The following is a 21,230-nucleotide window of genomic DNA, read 5'->3' as shown; positions in this document are numbered from 1 at the left end:
TAGCTTTTAATGAGATCTATATTATCTAATTAATCATTTCTCATTTGAAACCATTTGGACTCCAAAATAATTGCTATAATGTTCATATCTAAACGTTCTGACGATTATTTATGTACTCAAATGGCTCCATCAGTCACATCAATTTAGGTGACTTGTTGCCTGATAAATGGATGATATTTTCTAGTCACCGATTTTTTTTTATTTACAGGCGATTTACAGACGCCTAGTTTTGTGACTTTTTGAAAGAGTCGCCTATTTCATAATTTTAATTAACAGAAAATATGTAGCGATGTACCTACAGTTTTCTCTGAGGGAGGGGGAAAATATCGTCGGCGACTGAAGGCGATGGCGGCGGCGGAAGCGGAGGAGGAGGTGCGGCTGGAGCTGGAGGCGGTGGCGGCGGTGTACGGCGACGACTGCCGCGTGCTCCGCGACCTCCCGCCCCACCTCGTCGTCCACGTACGGCCCCGCACTGCCGGCGACTCCTCGCAGCAGGTCCGCCTCGCCTCGCCTCGCCCCCCGCATCTAACCCTCTTCCTCACGGGCCTCTCGGCACCCAGTTCCTGCCGATCGCTTCGTTTCCTGGGTCGCGGAGGGCTCGCGTGATCGATAGGCTGGCTGGCCAGCCCACTGCTGCGCCCGGAAGTAGCCGGTAGTGGAGTTACCGCCTGTTCTGAGGTGAACCCTAGGTCTCAGAGAAGAAGGGGAAGATTAGTGGTTGGTGAAAGTTTAAGCCTTGCGTTTACGAGTTGAGCTGTTGAGGTGTTTCAATTTCGTATGGTTAGTGCTTGTGGACTTACAGATCGATTTATTTTAGGGTGTATATATGGTGTCATGATCCTGCTGCCATTATGTTAGTTAACAGGTTTGTGATCGATTGTTGCAGTGTGTTGCCATGATTGATACCGCTGTCTTAGCAGACAAACATGGGTATATGCTTAGGTGCTAAGTTGTATGCACTTGTGCGAGCAGTCAAGTGCACGTCCAGTTCTTTACGATTATAATGTATGAGCTTTATGTAGGAAACTGAACTGGAGGGCTGAGATTCTAAGCACAAGAGCCCCTATGCTTAGTCTGTATCTTTTTTCCCCAGGAGTTGTTGCTTGATCTCTTATAGTGCTAACCGTAATGGTGGCTTTTGTAGTACTGGCGGCAGTAACTTCTTGGTGTTTTGTTAGTTGAAAATCCCTTGGGTGTGCCTTTTCCATGAACTTTGAAGTGACTATGTTTGTAGGTTGTGGCATTACTTTAGTTGCATTGTATGTGACTGAAGCCATGTTTGTCTACTTGTTCTTTCTAGAGTTTGACATTGTCATGCCATCCAATGTTCAATTGTACAGTGATCAATATTGCCCTAAATTTTGCTTGCTTCTTTATGACTCTCTTTTTACAGTTCGTGGAGCTCTTTCTTGGAATTAAAACATCTTCACAGGTATGAACCTCTACCGCTTGCTAGATTGTCATCTATTCTTACCCCAATCTAAAATTAGGCACTTTAATTTCATGGAGAATTGTTGTGGAACCAATTTTCACTGATTGATTTGCAAAATTCGTTTTCCCCATTCTAGCCAGTGACTATTCATTTCCTTAATTTCTAATTGTCTATTATAAGTTTATAAACTATTAAACTTTGTTGTGAACTATGCTCCATAATATGCCATTTTAGCTTCATGCATTAACTGTTCTCGTTTTCACTTAAAACCTCATGCTTTATCAATGATACATACATAGAACGCTGTTTTGAAAACCATTGTCTAATGCCAACAACATCTCTTCTGTGAAAATCAGCATCTTGGAAGCACTAATAGGGCTTCATCGTGTTGAGACAGTGTTCTAATGTTTGTGTTATCCATTATAATAAGTTCAGAACAAAACAGATGTAATATGAAGGATAGGGAGCACTTATTCTGGCTTAAGGCCACTCTAAATTTCACAAGTCAACCCTGTATCAAACATTTCAAGTTGCAAAGTTCATATCAGCATTTAATGTTCTCGTAATCTTATTCTATGGTATCACTTATATGCTTGTGCCATTCTCCAATAAAAAGTTATCTCTGTAGCAATCCCGTTCATAATCATTCACAGTTGGTTATAGCTGGGCTCATTGTTAAATTTTAATGTACTATGGTTTTATGCAACTGGATTTGCAATTTTGCAGTATCCAAAAGAACCACCTCATATTTATGCCGTGGAAAGTAAGGGCCTCGATGACAATCGACAGGCCTATCTTATTTGCAGCATCCAGAACAAGGCAAAAGAGCTTTCCAACTACCCAATGCTTGTGACATTGTGCGAGGTATTCTTCGTACTTTGCTTTCTGTACAATGCAGAATAAGACCTGTTCATATCATACTGTTCAAATATTTTACACACGTATAACATGTTAGTTGAAATGGTACTTGCATTTGCACGTATAATTTAAAGTGCCGTGAGTGCTTCATGTCGAGCATCAGACTCAATTCACTGTAGTGCCATCAAACTGTTTAGTGTGATATCTTTAGGTTGATGTTCTGGTTGACAAATGCTATTAGACAATTATAAATTTATATGCTAGTTTTAATCATAATAAATGATGAAAGAGCAAAAAATGACTCCAGGCTTGTGTTTAAAAACATAATTTGAGAGAAGGTGGGGGAGAGGGGGGGGGGAGAGAAAAATGACTGCCTCTAGTACAATCTGAAATAATCCGGAAACTACCTAACCTAACCCTAACAAACTTAACGGGCAAAACTGCACTCTAGGATCTGGGCTCGTTGATACAGTACCCACGACACTGTTCACGTATGATACAGTTCGTGTGAACAGTGCCACAGGTCTCTCTGGGTCGCAGCTGGTTTGGCAGGTCCATGGGCCAGGTCTAGGCCCATAACACTTCCATATTTTCACATGATTTAAGTAACTTCACATGCAGGAAGCTGGAGAGATCCTCTCGAATATGAATCATCCAGCTGGGGATTGTCCACTGTGTCTATATCCATTAGTGGGGGAGGATAGGGAAGACTCTGCTTTGCCATTTATGAAGTTGATGTCATGCTACCACTGCTTTCACAGGTTGATGACTTACCTTTTGAACATACGTATGTGCAAGTAATTTATTTTCTCCAGTGATAGCTTATACTTTGGCATTGTAGTGACTGCATTATGAGATGGTGGGAATGGCTCCAACATGATGTTGTCAATTCCAAGGAGTGTAGTACAGCAGTAAATACTGGAGGTACGGAGATGATTATTTTCCCCCTTCCCCTCTTTTTCCCCTTCTAAAATTTGATGTTTTTCGAACATATTTCGTAAAACTGTTTTCATAGACTTCTGAACTAAAGCTGCTTATAAAGATCAGTTGGGTTGGTGCTTTAATATTCATATTATAACCATGTAAGTTTATCAATTTTTTTGCCTGATACTCCCTCCGTCCCAGTATAGAGGGCGCATAAAATTTTTCACTGAGACAAAGGAGAGAGCGCGCGAGGGAGTTTCTTCCTGATATACCCCTAATTAAACACAGGATTGCCGCAAGCATGCAGTGACTGGAATTGTCACTCGAAGCGTTTTGTTGGGCGCACATTATGAAGCCCATATCTTGATCTGTTTGTGTGTTTGGCTTGAGTAGTACTCCTATCTGCATGGGAAACGGATGGCTGCGGCCTCCACTCGGTGAGCACTTGAAACAAAGGAGTGACAGCTCGCGTCGCTCCAGGAGTTAATGCTGGTGTCTCTCCAAGTGTCGCGCGCGCGTGCATTCAGATGGGTGGGGGTAATCTCGGCACAAAGCTGCGCATATTGAAGGGGCGCTTTGTATTTTGGGACAACGGCAAAAAAATAATACGCCCTGTATACTGGGACGGAGGGAGTACAAAGTTAAGTGTATGCTGTGAATTGCTCTAAGGCTCTAGACTTCTAATCCATGCTGAAAAAAATAAGGATAGTTACATTCTGGTCGCATTAGGTTAGCGACTTACTATTGTGATGAAGCACAGCAAAACTGCAAGTCTGATTATTTTAATTGCAAAGTTCTTAATTTAATTTGCAGTGCCCGGTTTCACTTAACAGCAGTATAGGCTGGCATTTGTATTTGCGAGCCATATTTGACATAGATGCTGCCTTTATGCTCTTTCCACTGCTGCTATTATCCTAGTACCTCTAAATTCCATCCAAACAAAGAAAATGTGTTGGAAGTCATTCTCAACCTCTGCCCTTATTGGGAGGTAAACTTGAATGTTGGATTTGATTTTGCTCCTGCTAGCTTCCTTTTCTTTTTGTGTCATCACTTCATGTATGAATTAAAGTTCATACTGTTTCTTTGCTGATGTTGTTATGTTAAAGAACACAGATGCAGTTTAGACTTCTGTAATTGCTTTACAATTGAGATTGTTTTTTATTTCCTGATGATGATGTCAAATGGCTCAAGGCTCCAAAATATGACAATTTTTATCTTTATCATAGTACCTTACTAAATTAAGCTGGCGAGCGGCGGGAATCGAACCCGTATCTTCTCCTTGGCAAGGAGATGTAAATAAATTCGTTCATACATGTAGTTAACATTTTTTTCGTTGGTTCAATATTTTAAACATTGTTAATCTTGACTTTTGCTATTAGATATTGATGCTTCTGAAGAATTGGGTTTGTCCAGCTCTGATACGCATTATAATGTAAATCAGCACAAAGGATTTTGTCCAGTTTGCCGGAAAGTGTTTGATGAGAAGGATATTGAGCATGTTTGTGATCTGTTGGGTGCAGATACTCCTAGGCTGGTATGATTCATGTACAAATAAAATATTCTAGATTTTCAGACATTGCCAGTTTAATTCACTGTATCTAAGTCTTGATAATGATATTTGGAGACCAAATCATGTAGTCATTAGCCTTCATCATATTCGTCATTATTATCTTACCTCAGTGGGACTCACTATAACTTGTTTTTAACCCTATCACCTTTAGGCATCATTGACAGTTGACCTGGGTGAAGATGAAAAAGAATTGCTCCATTCTGAGTCAGAGAAGAACAGAAGAAAAAGGATTGACTCACTGCTTAATCTGCAACAAGAACGAAATGGCCTTATTGAACCAAAGAAAGACCTCGCCATACAGCCAGGAATGTATGTTTCTCTTCCTCCCAGCGTGCCACCTACAGCTGCAGGAGACAATGATCCCTGCGAGGAGACCACCACTTCGACCCCAGAATTGGAGCCATGCAGCCTGACAAACACCAGAGGCAATAAGCACAGGAATTCAGGCCATCGAAGGAGAAACCGACCTAACGCTCCAAGAAGACAGCCTCATGGACAGCCCGCTAGGCAACAATGGCAGAGGAAAGAAGCAGACACTACACACCAATAACATTGAAACAATGAGGAGCTTGAATGTGAACTGTTGTTTTTATCGGTTATGTATATTGATGGTGACGTGCGTTCCTTTCATATTTATCCGACCAAAGCTCATGACACAGCAGCATTATTTTAATGCTGTTGTCATGGCCGAGAGAGTAAGAGGGACTTTGCATATTATATTGGTACTCTAGTTTATTTTCTAGAGAGAACAGTGCACTGGAGTTCATGTCACTGTAACGTTGAGGCTAGCTTCTGCTGCGTAAAACGAATATAAAATGCCTCGTAACACGAATACAAGTCCTGCACGCTGTAATCATATTTATACTGGATAAGTTTTATTTCATTATCAAGGACTCAACTGGAGTACTTTGTAAATCACAGAAAAGTGAGGTGATCTGTTTATGCGAAATCTCTGCGTGATTCACAAGGGACTGCAGAAACTGGTTTACCCATGCTACTTGTACTCTTCAGTCCTTGCTCTTCCCAACGTTGCTACTTGAAATATCTGTTTGAAACACAATTGACGTGTTATGTATTCACAGATAAACACACTGCATCTGCTATGCTGGGCTTCAGGCTTTTGGTAACTGATAAGCAAATATACAGGAGAATGTGGTTGGTTACCCATTAACAATGCCTCTGAATGTCCTGACAAGACAAGATCACAAGAGCATGACAACACTGCAGGCAAAGCAGCCTCAAGCTCTTATCACAGCTCAGATACCGAGGAAGCTGACAAGGAGGAACAAGATGCATCACAGGGCCAGACGACAATGACAAACCGAGTGTAACTACAGTTGTTGTGTTATACAGAAATATAAGTGCTAACAAAACATCATGACCTCACATTACATAAGATAAGAACGACATGAAACATGCACGGTATTGGAATAACAACAGATGTAGTTCGTCTTCGTCACACTACAAAATCACCAACTACAAGCAAGGCAAGCAACCAGACAGAGAACAAGTAGCGTACTATTAGTTCAGACACGCACACAACATAGAACAAGCCTTGCAATAGGCCCAAGCAACAGAGAGCAAGCATGCCGTGTGTTCCTGCACCAGCTCATCTTGATCGTTATGGTTCTTGATCTGTCCTCCTCCTTCCTCCAGAACCATGCATGCTGCCACCAGGGAGCTCATGCAGCATTGTATCCCCAACCCCAATCCTGATAATGCTACAGCTAGAGTTTGAGTAGCAGCAGATACAGACGCTTGGTGCTACGATATCACTTCTATGATTCCATCCTAGAGATACAGTAAGTACCCTCGATAAAGAGAAAGTATGCATATAACTAATCAGTAGATTATGACAAAAATACAGGGCACGAATTGAAAGCAGGGTAGATATAATAATAATATATGTAACAAAATCCAAATATCCAGCCAATGGTCATACCTCGCATCATCTTCATAGCCATCTAACTGGGCAACTGTATATGTTCACCATGTCCAAGTGTACAGCAGGTCTTTTCCAAAAAGTTTTTGGCGCTGCACTTGAAGAAGCCCAGGCACCCACAGTGAGGAGTGGTCTTTCATATCCTCCGTCAGAAGCAGCTGCTACAAGTTGTGCAACCTCTCAACACACCTCAAGATTCGAGACCCTCTCCAGGCCTTCACATCCTTCGATTAGAAGGATCTCTGAGAGGAACGGGAGGCTCTCCACCACCTTAAGGCTGTCCACACATCTCAAGTAGAGCTCCGTCAAGCTGGTGGCCTCGTGTCCAAGCTGCCGTGGGAGAGCCTCGCGCCGATCACGCTCGAACGTCGCCGGAGTGGAGAGGGAGAGAGGGATTCTGGTCCGACAAAGCCGTCGATATGTCGGATGCCCCACAGTTGTGACAGTCTCCTCACCTTGAAAACCGGCTTGTCCCCGAGCCGGTGAGTCCGGGAAGCGGTGGCGGAGCTGATGTAGATCCTCCCAAGTAGCCAAATTTTTGTCCAAGCCAAGCGAATTGACCAACACTTGAGCGACAGTCGATTTGCGAGTTTGATGAGCTTCTGGTCGATGAAGTATTCAGGCATCCTCGCTTCCTGCAAAACTGAAGACAAAGGTGGCAGAGTTTTACTGACCACCGTATTAGCATTGACAGCCCGTTTAAGCTGAGAAAAATGGATCACAGGGTGGATTTGGCTTGAGCTCGGCAGTTGTAATTTGCAGGCCACTGGTCCCACTTTAGCTTCAATTGGAAACAGACCATAGTATCTGAAGGACAATTTTTTATTTGGGCGATGCGTGACTGATGACTGAATATGAGGTTGAAGTTTCAGATACATCTGATCCCCGACTTGAAAGTGACAGTCAGTATGGTGTTTGTCAGCTTGTTGTTTCATCCGATTCTGGGCACACTCCAAATGCTGATGAAGTAGCTGCTTCATCACTTCTCTTTCCTTCATCCATGTGACCAGATCAGGAACAGTACACTCATCAAGTTGTGGTATGCCCAGGTCTCTTGGTTTATGCCCAGAACCTCAAAAGGAGTAACAGTGTAACACCGAGTGATGTATGATATGAGGTATTATACCAGTATTCCGCAAGGGCGAGGCAGTGATACCAATTCTTCGGGCATGCATGAATAACACAGCGTAGATAGGTCTCAAGACATTGATTGACGCGCTCGGTATGACCATCCGTCTGCGGGTGATAAGATGAACTCAAGCGAAGGTCAGTCTGGGACAGTTCAAAGAGTTCTTGCCACAGTGAGCTCGTGAAAACGCGATCCCGATTAGAAATAATAGCTTGAGGAAGGTCATGTAATTTGAACACATGATTCATATAGAGCTTTGCCACTTGTAATGCTGCAAAGGGATGTTTTAAGGCCAAAAAGTGGGCGTACTTACTGAATTTGTCAACTACCACGAGTATGGTGTCATATTGCTGACTTTGGTAATCCTTCGATAAAATCCATTGTCACAACATTCCAGGCCTGACCAGGAACATTAAGAGGTTGTAACAGTCCAGGTGGAGGCACTCGTTCAGACTTTGCTTGTTGACAGATGGTACAAGCTTGCACATAAGCTTTGATCATATTCTACTGATTAGTCCAAGCAAAGATCCTTTTGACTCTGTGATATGTTGCAAAGAATCCAGAGTGGTCACCCAATGCACTGTCATGAAGTGCAGATATGATACGATTCTGGATTGTAGTATCGCTACCAATCCATATGCGGCCTTTGAAATGCAAGGTGCCATTTGTCAGTGTATAATCTGAATGTGTATGTCTTGGTAAGGATAATTCTATTACGAGCTGCTTTGTGAAAGGGTCATCGGTATAACTTTGTACCACTGTCTCCATCCACGCTGGACAACATAAAATAATTGCCGTAATTTCATCAGATGATTCATGTGGATGACGAGACAAAGCATCTGCTACCTTGTTGAAATACCCTTGTTTGTATTGTATGTGAAAATTGAATCCCATCAACTTGGTAAGAGCTCGCTGTTGGATTGGTGTATGGATTCTTTGCTCTGTCAAATGAGTTAAGCTGCAATGATCTGTACGAATTGTAAACTCAACATGTTGTACGTATGCCCTCCGGTGATCCACTGCAAGAATCATCGCTAGACACTCTTTCTGATAGGTTGCAAGCCCTTGATTCCGAGGACACAATGCTTTGCTCAGGAATGCAATTGGGTGATCATCTTGCATTAGCATAGCCTCAATACCGCGGTCACTAGCATCTGTTTCTACCACAAAACGTTTATTGAAATCTGGTAAAGCTAGGACTAGAGTATTAGTGAGACGTGCCTTGAGTTCATGAAAAGCCTGTTCTGCAATGGGGGTCCATACAAAAACTGTATGTTTCTTGAGCACATCTGTCAATGGTTTGCTAATTAGACTAAAATCTCTCACAAACTTCCTATAGTATCTGGCCAAACCTAAAAAGCTGTGCAATTCTTTGACATTGTTGAATGAATTGACATAAAATGAGCATATATCTTATTCCACATACATAATTACAAGAACAAAGATTCGAGCTATCTATACACATGGATAAGCAACTGAGAAAATGAATAATAACAGTAGCAAACATATCTAACATGTGTATCTTAAATAGCCGAATTCCATAATAAAGCATATGAGTAAGTGCTCAAAAAAAAATGACACCATAAATATGAAAGAAGATTTATTGCTCTCAGATTTGTGTAACAATTGGCCTCAAGACTTAGTTGTCTTGCCCCCTAATTGTTCTTTTGATTTTATCAGAGATTGGGCTATTAGTGAGATCTCAACTAGCAAATAGAACTTGAACAAAATTAAGTGTACGTTCTGGACAGTGGACTGAAAGGAAATCATTTAACTGAATTCATCTAGCCATAACAGTACTAACCAAGTCATACAAAATATGAAATTTACTGAAGTACGTTATGGCCAAAACATCTCAGTACAGAGCTGATCAGAGCACCTTCAAAAGAATTGACGATGCTACGGCCAATAATCAGCAACACATGCGCAATAGGCTACAGCCAACATTCAACAACATGTGCACACAAGGCTGCAGCCACTATTCTGTGCAAAAGCAATAACAGAATTATGCCCAAAATACAGTGCCGAACCAATAACAGGAACAACAACTCTCTGTCCAGATCACAAGTCTATAGCTATTGTACTCATCTAATAGCCCAACATAAAATTACAAAATCATCACAGAGCATGTGCCGTCAAGAGGGAGAGGGAGAATACTCACAGCGAAAAGTCGACCGAAATCGAAATGAAGAGTGGCTAGGCACGGCTAGCAAGCCGCTGACCCAGAAAACCTATCACCCTTTGTTGCCGACGGTGAGAGGAGATCGGAGATACAAAGTCCTCTACCGTACTGCCACCGCAATATGGGCGAGCCTCGACAATGCAGCTCCGGCCACCAACTGCCCTTCCTCTAGAGTAGAACACCGGAGACAGCACGAGAAAACCTCGGACTCTAGTTCCCGATGCACCTCAGAGAGAAATCACAAGGGAGAGGAAAATAGTCAAAGCTCATGCTTTACACAAAGAGAGGGAGAGGGGAAGAAATAGGAGCCTTATCCCCATCGCAGAGAACCGGCGCTAGCTTCCCAGCGAGATTCCCGTGGCCATCCAGCGATCCGACGGCTCCCGGTGCTGCTGCAGCCGGCCATGCCGCCCAGAGGAGCAACCGCCCGAGGAAGCACCTGGGAGGATCGGCCTGAAGCCATTGCCGCCGCCAGCACCCAAGAAAACATCGAACATCACAGCCAGGGAAATATCTTTTCTTTCTCAACCCTAGAAGCCAACTAAATGGTGCCCATCTCGGGCCTGGGCCGAAAGCAGAGCAGAGGCCCGGTCCTGGCAGCCCAAAGGTCGGCCCAAAGCATAAAACATTGAAATTTCCATAGTTTACAACAGACATTGGAAGGCAATGGCCACGGCTGAATGTCCTTGATCTTGTCTCCTGGGGCAACTCCATTGACAGAAATAGTGTGGCCGAGGTATGATATGGTCTTTTCAGCAAAAGTGCATTTGGACAGCTTGACCTTGAGCCCATGATTTCTCAAGATTTCAAAGACTACTGCAAGTGTTGCTTATGTTCTTCCAAGCTACTGCTGTAGATAAGTATGCCATCAATAAACACAAGGACACACCTTCTCAGTAATGGAGCCAAAATCTCATTCATAGCATTTTCAAAGGTTGCAGGAGCATTACAAAGGCCATAGGGCATAACTCTAAATCCCACTGACTGATCATTGGGCTGCTTGCCTCCGACCAATCCATTCCAAAATTATGTGATAACAGCCCAGAGGTAAGATGTGCAAGCCAGTGTGAAATGAGTAGCCTTGAGTCCACCATTCACATTGGGGTATCATTCGGTTGAAACTCATATATCCTCCATTTGCAATCTTCACTTTCCTTTCAGAGACAGTCTGTTGCTTCTTGGTTTGCTTAGCTACAGTATGGGAATTGAGGAAGCTATGGGAGCTACCTGAGTCCACCAAAATCAACACTTCTTGATTGTCAATCATGCCTACAGCCAGACAGTGCAGATGCAATTTATCCCTAAGACAAGCCACCTTTGAAATAGACATCAGACTATCTCCTTCTAGCTCTTCTTCCTGAGGGATCAACTCAGTTTCACCTTGATCTTGCAGGAGCTCAAGTAATTCCTCTACCACATGAATTTGCACCTTTGAAGCACAATGATGTTGCGGCCCCTATTTTTTCCCACACTTAAAACATAAGCCACGAGCTCATTGATATGCTCGTAGTGCCATCAATTTATCTTCGGCTTGACGTCGATCGGAGACACGTGCACCCTCAACTCCACAACGATCAACTATAGATCCTTTCGAGGCCACTCGAGGAGCTACCGCTATTGTGTTAGTGACTTGGGCAATACCTTAAACACCCACTGCGCTATCTGCCATCTGATCACTCCGAGCTTGTTGCAGTGTACTCACACTTTCCTGCAGAGAAGCCAGAGAATATGTAGTATCCAAGTCCTTCGACCGATGCAAAACTATCATCATACGCACATCATCTCGTAAGCTATCGACAAACCTGGTTGTGAAGAACACGGGGTCGACTCAATCCCCCTACCACGATGATTTCTACTCTGACCACCGTTCCCCTCCACCCGACCTCCGGCGATTTCTCCTCCCCGTAATGTTGCACTGACCACCGTCCCAAGTCGAGGACCTGATGGAGTTGAATCGGTCCCCGACTCCTCGACCTGCAGTGGGGCGCCTACGCAGCATCGATTCCCTGAAGAAGGTGGTGAACTTGTCATGGGTGCCTATCGGATAAGCTTCAAATCTCACCTTCGTGCTTGTTTCCTAGGTGCCATGTGATTAGGATTCGAGAAAGGGGAGATTTGGGGATCTAGGGTTTCCCATTTTGTTTGCTTGCTTGCTTTCATATGAGTTGGGTTCAAGAGGTGTAGATTTAGGGATGCAGTGTTACATTTTGTCCATATTGGTTCAATTTGATTCGTGTTATTGAACTCCTCGTCCCTTTCAATTTGCCTTCAATAGGATGGACCGCAACACAGCATGTAGATTTGCCATTCGTATCCCAGCTTATAAGCAGCTTGTTGACAACGGCAGACATGTGTATCATGCTAGCAGTGATAAGAATTGTGTTCACGACAAGGATACAATTTTGTGGATGTATTTTTACGTTGACCGAGATATTGAGATCAAACATGGTAGGAACCAAAGTTTGACAGTGACTTTCTGGGACAAGATTACAGGCTAGTACAAGGAGATTAATTCTGACTCGACATTGCTTGCTGCATGTGACATGTACTGGGATATAAGGAGGCTCCCTTTGACAATTTTAGTCATTAACCAGCCAAGTAGTAGCGCAGTTTCTTGTGTTCAGCAGGATAGTAATGAGGTGCAGGCTAGCTATGACAACCAACATGAGGTAGTAGCAGATTCACATGCACAAGCACACAGCAAAGCACATGCACTATTGTGGCAAGTCCTTCTGAGCCTGTTAATAACAATGATGCTTATCCTTCTGATCTTGTTGCTAACAATGATGCTTATCCTTCTAAGCCTGCTACTAAAACTAAGGGGAGTCCTTCAAATGATGATCCTTGGGATGAAAATGATGAAATAGAGTATGTTGGTGTAGATGATGAAAAGGTCTACCATGCTAACTTGATTTTTGATGATGAAAATGACTCTAAATACATTCCTAACACTGATGAAGAAGACAATGATGACTGTGATGTTGATGATGAGGAAGGTTGTGAATTTGTTGACCATGTAACTGACTTAGAGAATCCTAACATTAAAGCTGGTGTGGCATTTGAGGATGGGCACACCTTTAAAAGAGCAATTAGGCAGTATGCAATTCTGAATGAGATTGAAATTGCTGCCCCTTACAGTGAAGCAACAAGGTACAGAGGATTCTGCAAAGCCAAGAAGTGCAAGTGGAGGATACATGCATCATAGCTGCAGGATGGAAGGACATGGATGGTAATATTTCAAGTCAAGTACTTTATTTTTGTTCCTAACAGATTATTTGATTTGTCAAGTTTATGACCTAACCACTTCATTTCTTTTCCTTTGTTGCAGATTAAGAAAATACCTAACACGCATTACTGTAAAAGCACAAGAAAATTGGAGAGCAATTGCATGGCTAACTGGTTTTGGGTTAGGGACAGGGTAGTTCAATGGCTGAGAGAGGACAATACACTTGGTGCCTCTGCTTTGCTGAAGAAGCTGGAAGAGAAGTACCTGATCAAACTATCATACTGGGTAGTCTACAATGGGAGGCAGCTAGCTCTTGATGAGATTTTGGGCAAGTGGGAGGATAGCTTTGACTATGCTTTTGCTTTCAAGGAAGATATTGAGAGTAAGTCTCCTGGAAGCATAGTTGAGATAGATTATGCGAAGGTTAGGTCCAAGATCAGATTCAACAAGATGTTTGTTGTTTTGAAGCCATGCATAGATGGCTTCTTGAATGGATGTAGGCCATACTTGGGCATTGACTCTACTGCTCTTATTGGAAGGTGGAAGAGGAAGCTAGCTTTTGCTATAGAAATTGATGGACACAACTGGATGTTCCCTGTGGCATATGGAGTCTTTGAGTGAGAGAGCCAGAACAACTGGGGATGGTTCATGAGCAAGCTAGCAATGGCAATTGGATCCCCACCTGGACTAGTCATCTCAACTGATGCTGGGAAAGGCATAGACTCAGTAGTGACAAAAGTCATCACCAATGGAGTAGAGCGCAGGGAATGTATGAGACATCTATTCAAGAACTTCCGGAAGATATTTCATGGAGAGGTGTTTGAGAGAAACCTATGACCAGCACCAAGAGCTTACATGGAGGTGTTTGACAAGCATTACAATATCATGAAGGCCTAATCACCAAAGGCAATTAAATGGATTGAGGAGAATCACAAGCACTTGTGGGCAATAGCTTACTTCTCTACAGCCAGCAAGTGTGACTATGTGACCAATAACATAGCAGAAACCTTCAATAGCTGGATAAGACATGAAAAGTCACTTCCTGTGATAGAACTGATGGATACAATTAGACTGAAAATCATGGAGAACCTATATGTGAGGAAATGCCTAGCCATGAAGCTAACAGGGAAAATCCTGCCACACATCGTGAAGGATCTCAATGCAAAGAGTAGAGGATTGGTGGATTATGTAATCCACAAAGGTCATGACCACACATCAGAGATCAGTGGTGTTCACAGGGACTTGACTCCTTGGAGACATATTGTGAACCTAGAAGAAAGAATTTGCAGCAGCAAGAAGTGATAGATCACTGGACTACCATGTATTCATGCAATTAGTCTGATATGCTCTTACAGGGGTCTAGAGTTGGAGGAATATGCTGACAACTGCTACTCTGTAGCTAAGTTTAAGAAAGCATATGAAGGTTGGATTGAACTTATGCCAGATAAGACACAATGACCTCAAGTAGACTTAGGATTGAAGCTATGGACGCCAGTACTCAAGAGGACAGCAGGTAGACCAAGGTCAAGGAGAATCAAAGGAGTTGAGGAAGGAGGTGCAGGTCTAAGCAAGAAGAGGAAGAAATGCAAGAGATGTGGTCAGTATGGACACATCCAGAAAACTTGTAATGAGGTTGTGTATGACTCAGATGCTCCACCACCAAAGCCTAAGAGGAAGAGGACCAAAAAGAAGAAAGAAGTTATAACAGAAGAAGTAACAGCTAGCATCACTACACCACTTAAGCTGCTACAGGCATCATCAAGCTCATTGGACCTCAACAGCAGTCCTGGAGCACTGACTAGGAGGTAAACATTTCCCTAACTTATTGATGGCAACTGAACTAATTGATGGTAACTGAACTAAAATTTTTCTTTGATCCTTCCTTTGCTTCACAGTCAAGCTAGAACAATTGCAATGGCAATGGAGGAAGCTGAGGTGCAAGGTAGAATGGCACTGGAGCAAGTCATGCGGACCTGATGTGTGTAGTTGGTTATGTGTGTGCATGTGTGTGCAATCAAACTGGAGGAAGCCTTTTGACATGCCAAATTCATGCAAATTTGTGACATGTATTCTGCTAATTAAAGTTATGCTGGTGACCTATGGAAGACATGACAATGCACTTGTTTTTGTCATTTGAAATCAGTTTCTGTTGCCAAAATTTGTTATTTTATGTTCTGTGTTTGACTATGGAAGGGAGTTCAAATCATTGTATGAAATATGTGTTCATGACATTACCATTTGCAGTCTATAAGCATGACAGAAATGTCATAACAGTACAAGCCATGACAAATACATTAGAAAGTTCAGTTCATAAGAACATAACCCATGCCAAATACATCAGAAATACAGTGGTCTGTAACTTTTACAGTTCCTAACCCAAGTTAACCAATGCAACACAAAGAACAACACCTACAACTACTACCATGGCAACAAGAACAACAACTACGCTTCCAGATGACATATTGCTTCCCTTGTGATGCTTCAAAGTCCAAATATCAGCTTTCATCTAGTTCATACAACTATGCATTTCAGCCATGCTATTCTGCAAATGCCGAACTGTTCCCTTCAGCTCTGCAATGTTCTCGCCCAAAATGAAGATTGGCATCCACTGAAATTGGAGCAACCTGAGTGTCTTCCTCTAGAAATCCATTCTCAATGAGGTACTTCTTGTACTCATCTTCCCACTTGAAGAACATGCAAGCACTTGGCGACTGCAAACACGAATAGAGGCAAAAAAAAAAAAAAAATAATCCCCAATTAGAAACCCTAGGTCTTCAATTCAACGAAAATTCAAAGCAAAACCCAATCAAAATCGACACAAACAAGCCAAATGATACATACCTTGTACCCCTTCAAACACCTATAGAACTTTTTTTCTCGATTCTCGCCGATATTGGCCGTGAGCACCATAACTCGTCGGTCTGGGTGATACAGTCACTCAATCAAGGGGAAAGGCCCCTGTGCATGGTGCTGGCTACCGGCACTGGGGCGGGATGATGATGATGACCGCGAGTGCACCACCATTCTGCCGCTGCTTCGCTTCTGATCCTCGTCGCCCACCGCACGCTGGAGAAAAAGGGGACGAGACAGAGTGGGGATCGGCTCGCTCTGTGTGGTTGACTGGTTCAACCAACTTGGCACACCAAGGGCAGAAGCATCCTTCCACCACCCCTCTATCTCCTCTCAGGCCAGAAAAGATTATTTTAATACGGGCGGTATGTTGTGGACCAAGCCACGTTTTCGCGGTGCGACTGAGACAAAATCGAGGAGTGGGGTGTGGACCAAACCACGCTTTACCAATGTCCCAGAGACAAAAATCCCATATATATATATATGTTTATCTTGCCTTGGAAATGGATTAGGATCAGAGCCCATGACTAAACAACATTAGCAAGCACAATTAATTCCAGTAAGACTGTGATCTGTGATCATGATTGGTGAGTGACATGCATAGCATAGTAGCCTCTCCTTTCTAGCTGCTTCCCTTGCCAACAGCTCCACGTAGGCTGTCAGCTTGCAGGCAAAATTTTGAACGGCCGTAGCGTTCTTGCGTTCCTCAAGAAGTCTGAAGCCCAAACAAAGGAGCAGGAGGAGGAAGAAGCCTCCGGACGGCGGACAGCCACGGCCACTCCTGAGAGTGCGGTATGGTGTTTCTACATTTTTTTCTTTCTTTCACAAAGAACTATAATACATCTTAATTAGTCAGAACGAAAGCACTGGATAGCAATACTATTTTGAGATTGATTAACTTAACCATATGCCCAAGTCATCTTTGTCTTACTATTTTTGTGTTTTTTCAGATCTGAGGAGACGTACGTACATGGACTAGATGGCTTAGGAAATGGAAGTTTGGCACGGCAGCGACGCAGGTTCATCCGACCGACGTCGAGAATAACAAGATTGCAAATTAAGTCTGGCACTAGTAGTAGCCAGTATAGAAAAAGCCATATGCATATGGAGGTGCGCTGTTGCAAGAGGAAGTTGTCATCCCAACTGGGAGATGCAATCGCTTGCCACCGGTTGTCGTCAAAAGAGAAGACGAGCACGACCAGCTTAGTTGCGTACTCGGTCATCCACATCGCCCTGAAAGATATCTCCGTCGTGCTACCTGCATGTTTCACCGAGAATTTACCAAAGGAACAAAGTAAGTCTCTAAAGCCGTTGGAAGAGTACAAGTGCACACCTGCACACACCTGTTGATAGGACGGAAGATGGGTTGGCGATTGTATGTTTCTCTTTAAGTTTTTGGATAAAATAATATGCGATGTACTCCGGTACTCTTCTTTTTTCAAAACCACACGAATCCCAAAGCACCTTAATCTTTTAGTCATATTATTAGTGATTTTTATTTTGAGAACTACCCAGCCCTGCCAAGCCCGGATCTACCCAACCAACGGGCCAAGCCCATCCCAACTGAAAATCCCCGCGGATTGCACCATCTCTGTTCCGCGCTTGCTCGTCGGCTCGTTTCTTTGCGTGGTGTTTGTTTCGCCGGCGTTGGTGGACCGTGGACAGGGGTGGGCCCAGTCTAGAAATCGAGCGGAAGCTTATTAGCTACAGTAACACTAGAGCTACAGTAAACACATCTGTAGTCCACTAAATCAATAAAAATGAGTAAGGGCCTATGCCTCCGCTCCTATAGAGCTGGGTCCGCCCTGACCGTGGATGATTTCATCAACCACTCTGGCACCAAACTTTCTTAAGAAAAGGAAGAAAAATGACCCACAATCGGAATGCGCACGATCTCTAACGTCATCGTCTACCCCTATCCTGTTGGCCTCTTCTTCCAAACATTCCATGACCTGGATGCGAAACATCATCTGAAGCAGCTCTCATTCACCAGGAATGAATTGAAGCACGTGAACGAAACATCGCTGCATTCCTAGATGCGATCAAGCAGAATGCATGGCTCCGTTTGTTCGAGGAGAAGGCTGGCACTGACGTGATCAACCGACAACGGCACGCTCCTGACCCCGACTCGCAATGGCTGCTCGGCGACGCCTATGGCCTCCTCCGGGTCAAATTGCAATCATCACCATTCCCAAAAGCGAATAATTAACCGATTGTCCGTTTCCCGCGCGAAACCGGGCAGCAGTTGCGTGATTAGATCGAGAATGCATGGATAGGGCTAGGTAAGGGCGGGCTGGGCTGGGCCAGTACCACAACTTAAAATATAATAATTGGATTAATTAATTAACTTCATACTTGCATTAGGATTCATGCTAATTTTTAGAGAGGGGAGTACCGGAGCAATTCTCAAATATCATTGATGATCATGCAGCAACTCACTGCTTAAACAGAAGAAATGGCAGTATTCAAATATATAGCCTGTATTACTAGCATGCATCTTATCTTTGATTAATCTACATTGTTATAGGTTGGGCCAACTATAATCAATCAACCATGCAGAATGCGATGCTGTTACCATGCATACTTATCAAGCATTGGCCAAACATATATCTTAGATTCGAATGAAATGATATTTACATTTGAGAGTAGAAAAAGAACACAGAAAGAGATGCATACTCCAAGCCTGGGCAATTTTGATACTACGCTCCACATGCCCCTGGTACGATATCAAAAGCCTCGCTCATTGATCTCGATTATTATTAGTTTTTGATCCTCTTCTTGCATGAACCATTCAAAATAAGTGAATATTGGCAACAAAATATGATCCTAGGTATAGGCTGGGCTATATAACATTGTGCTGGTGTTTTGGTTCTGTAATCCTGAATTCCCGATCATTGGAGGAACCTGACGACATTGTGCTCCGATGGTTGGGTTTAGGGTTGCGACCTGACCAAGGTGGGGACGACCTGACTAGAACGAGGGGAGAAACGGAACGGTGAATATTGGAGGGGAAAGAGAATGGTGGGGAGGTTTAAGCGTCCGATGTCATTACGGTTAGAGGTAGGATATTTTGCTTTTTTTCAAGAATTTCTATATTATCATTTTTTTCTAGGTACTGTGGTGGGAGGGTAGTGAGAGTGTCATCTCCTTTTATTAAAAAGAAAATCGTATTATTTTTTTAATAGCCGAATAAAATAATATTATTTAAAAAACGAAATTCTCCGTCTGCAGCCAGGCAGCACATCTCCTCCTTCTCTTATGCTATGCTATATATGGATGACAGATGGCTCCGTTACACTGTTACACACCTCCCCCAGTTTCCCTGTTCTTTTCTTCTTTTCCCGTTAAATATAGGAAAACACAAAATTGGAAATTTTCTTTTTAATTTTCTACTGAAAATTCCTGCAGGTCTCCCATCCAACAAGGTGTGTATGGGAAAGCATTTTCTATCATACTACAAAAACCAGCGATATGAGTGTAGTCTTTTGGGTACAAGTTACCCAAATACTCAAGTTTAGAGCTCTTCAAATGATACGCCAAGCCTCTGGACGATCTATGCAAGAAGACAATCTCTTTGTAAGGATGAAATCCAAGTATTGTGAAGCACAACTGCTCTTGTATCCTATCTTCAGTGTGGAGAATATTTTCATCATCAGAATCCCATTCAAATTCTTGTCCCGCTAGCGCCTCGTTGTTGTCAGCTTCATCGCAGTTAGCATTTTGTAGGATCCAGGGTCCGTAATTTTCTTGGTTACATTTTGCATTTGGCAAGGCTAGCCCACAACCACTATGATGTTTCAATATCCATTCCATTTGATCACACGAGTCATCAAGGATCCAAACCCAAAGGTGGTATTTGTCATCAATGAATGCATAGTAAACTCCCTTCTGTGACCTTCCTAGATGAACATCACTTCGACCCCTTAACATTTCAATCTCTCTAGGTGGCTTGATCACTCGGTACGTATGGTTTGACAATGATATTCTGCAAAAGAAAACCATACCGTTGAGCAAAAACATTAACGAATGATGGATATTTGTATGAAGAGAAAGTTCAAAGTAAACAAGGCGATTATTATTACCTCATTACAAAATCGTTTTGGCGATGAACGTAGAGTGCACCCCGCCAGCATACTGAGTGGCGAGGTACCCAGTGTTGGTCATCCATGTCGGCGACCGTTCCTGCGGCTTCACCTTCTCGGACCAAGGACCTCTTCTCCCACCGCCCCGTCCTTGACGAGAAGACGCTGAGGACGAACGGTGACGGTGGCCATTCTGATTGCGAGATGGCGCTATATACAGGGTCCAACTTGCGATCGACCGTGGGAAGAAGAAGAACCATCGGGATCAAGAACACGTGGTAATGTGGTGACTCTGTAGGATCGAAGGCGAGATAGTCGTCTTCGGTGAAATACTCCTCCAAGAGGGGAAGCGGGCGCTCGGGCAAATACGCCCGCCGGCCCGTGGCGGGGTTGAGCACGCAGTTGCACTGCAGGACGAGGCCGTTGCAGTGGTCGTCGACCTCCATGCCAGGGTGCATGCGGTAGACGGTGAAGCCCACGGCGGGGCGGGCGAAGAACTCCGGGAGCTCCAGCATGTTGAAGCAGAGGAAGAGGCCGGCCAGCGTGCGCGGGAGGAGGTCCGCGCGCAGCAGGCGGCGGTCGTCGATGAGCGCGCGCCACGCCCTGCAGACGCAGCGGGACGCGGCGAGGCCGCGCGGCGCGACGCGGCGGAACACTTCCTCGAGCACGTCGTCGGGGATCAGCATTGCCAAGTCCTCCTCCTGCCGTTCCATCTGTGGCGCTCGCTCGCTCGCAGCCTTGGCCCTGCACTGCCCACGGCGATCGTTCTGCTCTTGATTCCACCTTTGCCGGGCCCTATTATATTTAAGGGCGGGATATGCATGGGGTTCATGACCTCTCGGGATCCGAAAAGGCTTTCCAGTCGGACTCCAACTCCGTGTCGAACTCATTGAATCGGAGTCGGTCCCCCCGGCCGCCAAACCGAGGAGATGGTGAGGGCGTGAGGCTGCCGATCTGGCCAGCTCTGGCGGTGACTGCGATAGCAAAACTGGCACAGAAATGCTCCCTCGGAGAATTTAAGCACTAGCTGCAGAT

General features: G+C 43.9%; 2 protein-coding genes across 2 annotated transcripts; one reads left to right on the top strand and one right to left on the bottom strand.

Moving 5' to 3' along the window:
- The first annotated feature begins 242 nt into the window (after window positions 1-242).
- Window positions 243-5,670, top strand: LOC133886787 (uncharacterized). Its single transcript, XM_062326625.1, has 7 exons — window positions 243-495; window positions 1,394-1,432; window positions 2,159-2,296; window positions 2,912-3,051; window positions 3,132-3,214; window positions 4,594-4,748; window positions 4,936-5,670. The coding sequence occupies exons 1-7, from the start codon at window positions 346-348 to the stop codon at window positions 5,332-5,334; spliced, it is 1,104 nt and encodes a 367-aa protein (XP_062182609.1). The 5' UTR covers window positions 243-345; the 3' UTR covers window positions 5,335-5,670.
- Window positions 5,671-15,800: 10,130 nt separating this feature from the next.
- Window positions 15,801-20,908, bottom strand: LOC133886445 (uncharacterized). Its single transcript, XM_062326149.1, has 5 exons — window positions 20,196-20,908; window positions 19,578-20,098; window positions 17,084-17,371; window positions 16,105-16,184; window positions 15,801-15,974 (listed from the first exon to the last, which is right to left on the bottom strand). The coding sequence occupies exons 1-5, from the start codon at window positions 20,906-20,908 to the stop codon at window positions 15,801-15,803; spliced, it is 1,776 nt and encodes a 591-aa protein (XP_062182133.1).
- Window positions 20,909-21,230: the final 322 nt, after the last annotated feature.

The sequence above is a fragment of the Phragmites australis genome, chromosome 12 (assembly GCF_958298935.1).
Source record: "Phragmites australis chromosome 12, lpPhrAust1.1, whole genome shotgun sequence".
In the NCBI taxonomy this organism is placed as follows: domain Eukaryota; kingdom Viridiplantae; phylum Streptophyta; class Magnoliopsida; order Poales; family Poaceae; genus Phragmites; species Phragmites australis.
The sequence above is the reverse complement of the archived record's forward strand: the minus strand, read 5'-3'. Positions and strand labels throughout refer to the sequence as shown.

What these genes read in the sequence shown, in the direction of transcription:
- LOC133886787 (XM_062326625.1), top strand. Translation starts at nt 346, where the DNA reads ATGGCGGCGGCGGAAGCGGAGGAGGAGGTGCGGCTGGAGCTGGAGGCG. An exon ending in TGCTTGTGACATTGTGCGAG is followed by an intron (nt 2,297 to 2,911) that starts GTATTCTTCGTA and finishes CTTCACATGCAG; the next exon opens with GAAGCTGGAGAGATCCTCTC. An exon ending in TACAGCAGTAAATACTGGAG is followed by an intron (nt 3,215 to 4,593) that starts GTACGGAGATGA and finishes TTTTGCTATTAG; the next exon opens with ATATTGATGCTTCTGAAGAA.
- LOC133886445 (XM_062326149.1), bottom strand. Translation starts at nt 20,908, where the DNA reads ATGGAACGGCAGGAGGAGGACTTGGCAATGCTGATCCCCGACGACGTG. An exon ending in CAAAACGATTTTGTAATGAG is followed by an intron (nt 20,099 to 20,195) that starts GTAATAATAATC and finishes TTTCTTTTGCAG; the next exon opens with AATATCATTGTCAAACCATA. An exon ending in AGACTACACTCATATCGCTG is followed by an intron (nt 17,372 to 19,577) that starts GTTTTTGTAGTA and finishes TGAAACATGCAG; the next exon opens with GTAGCACGACGGAGATATCT.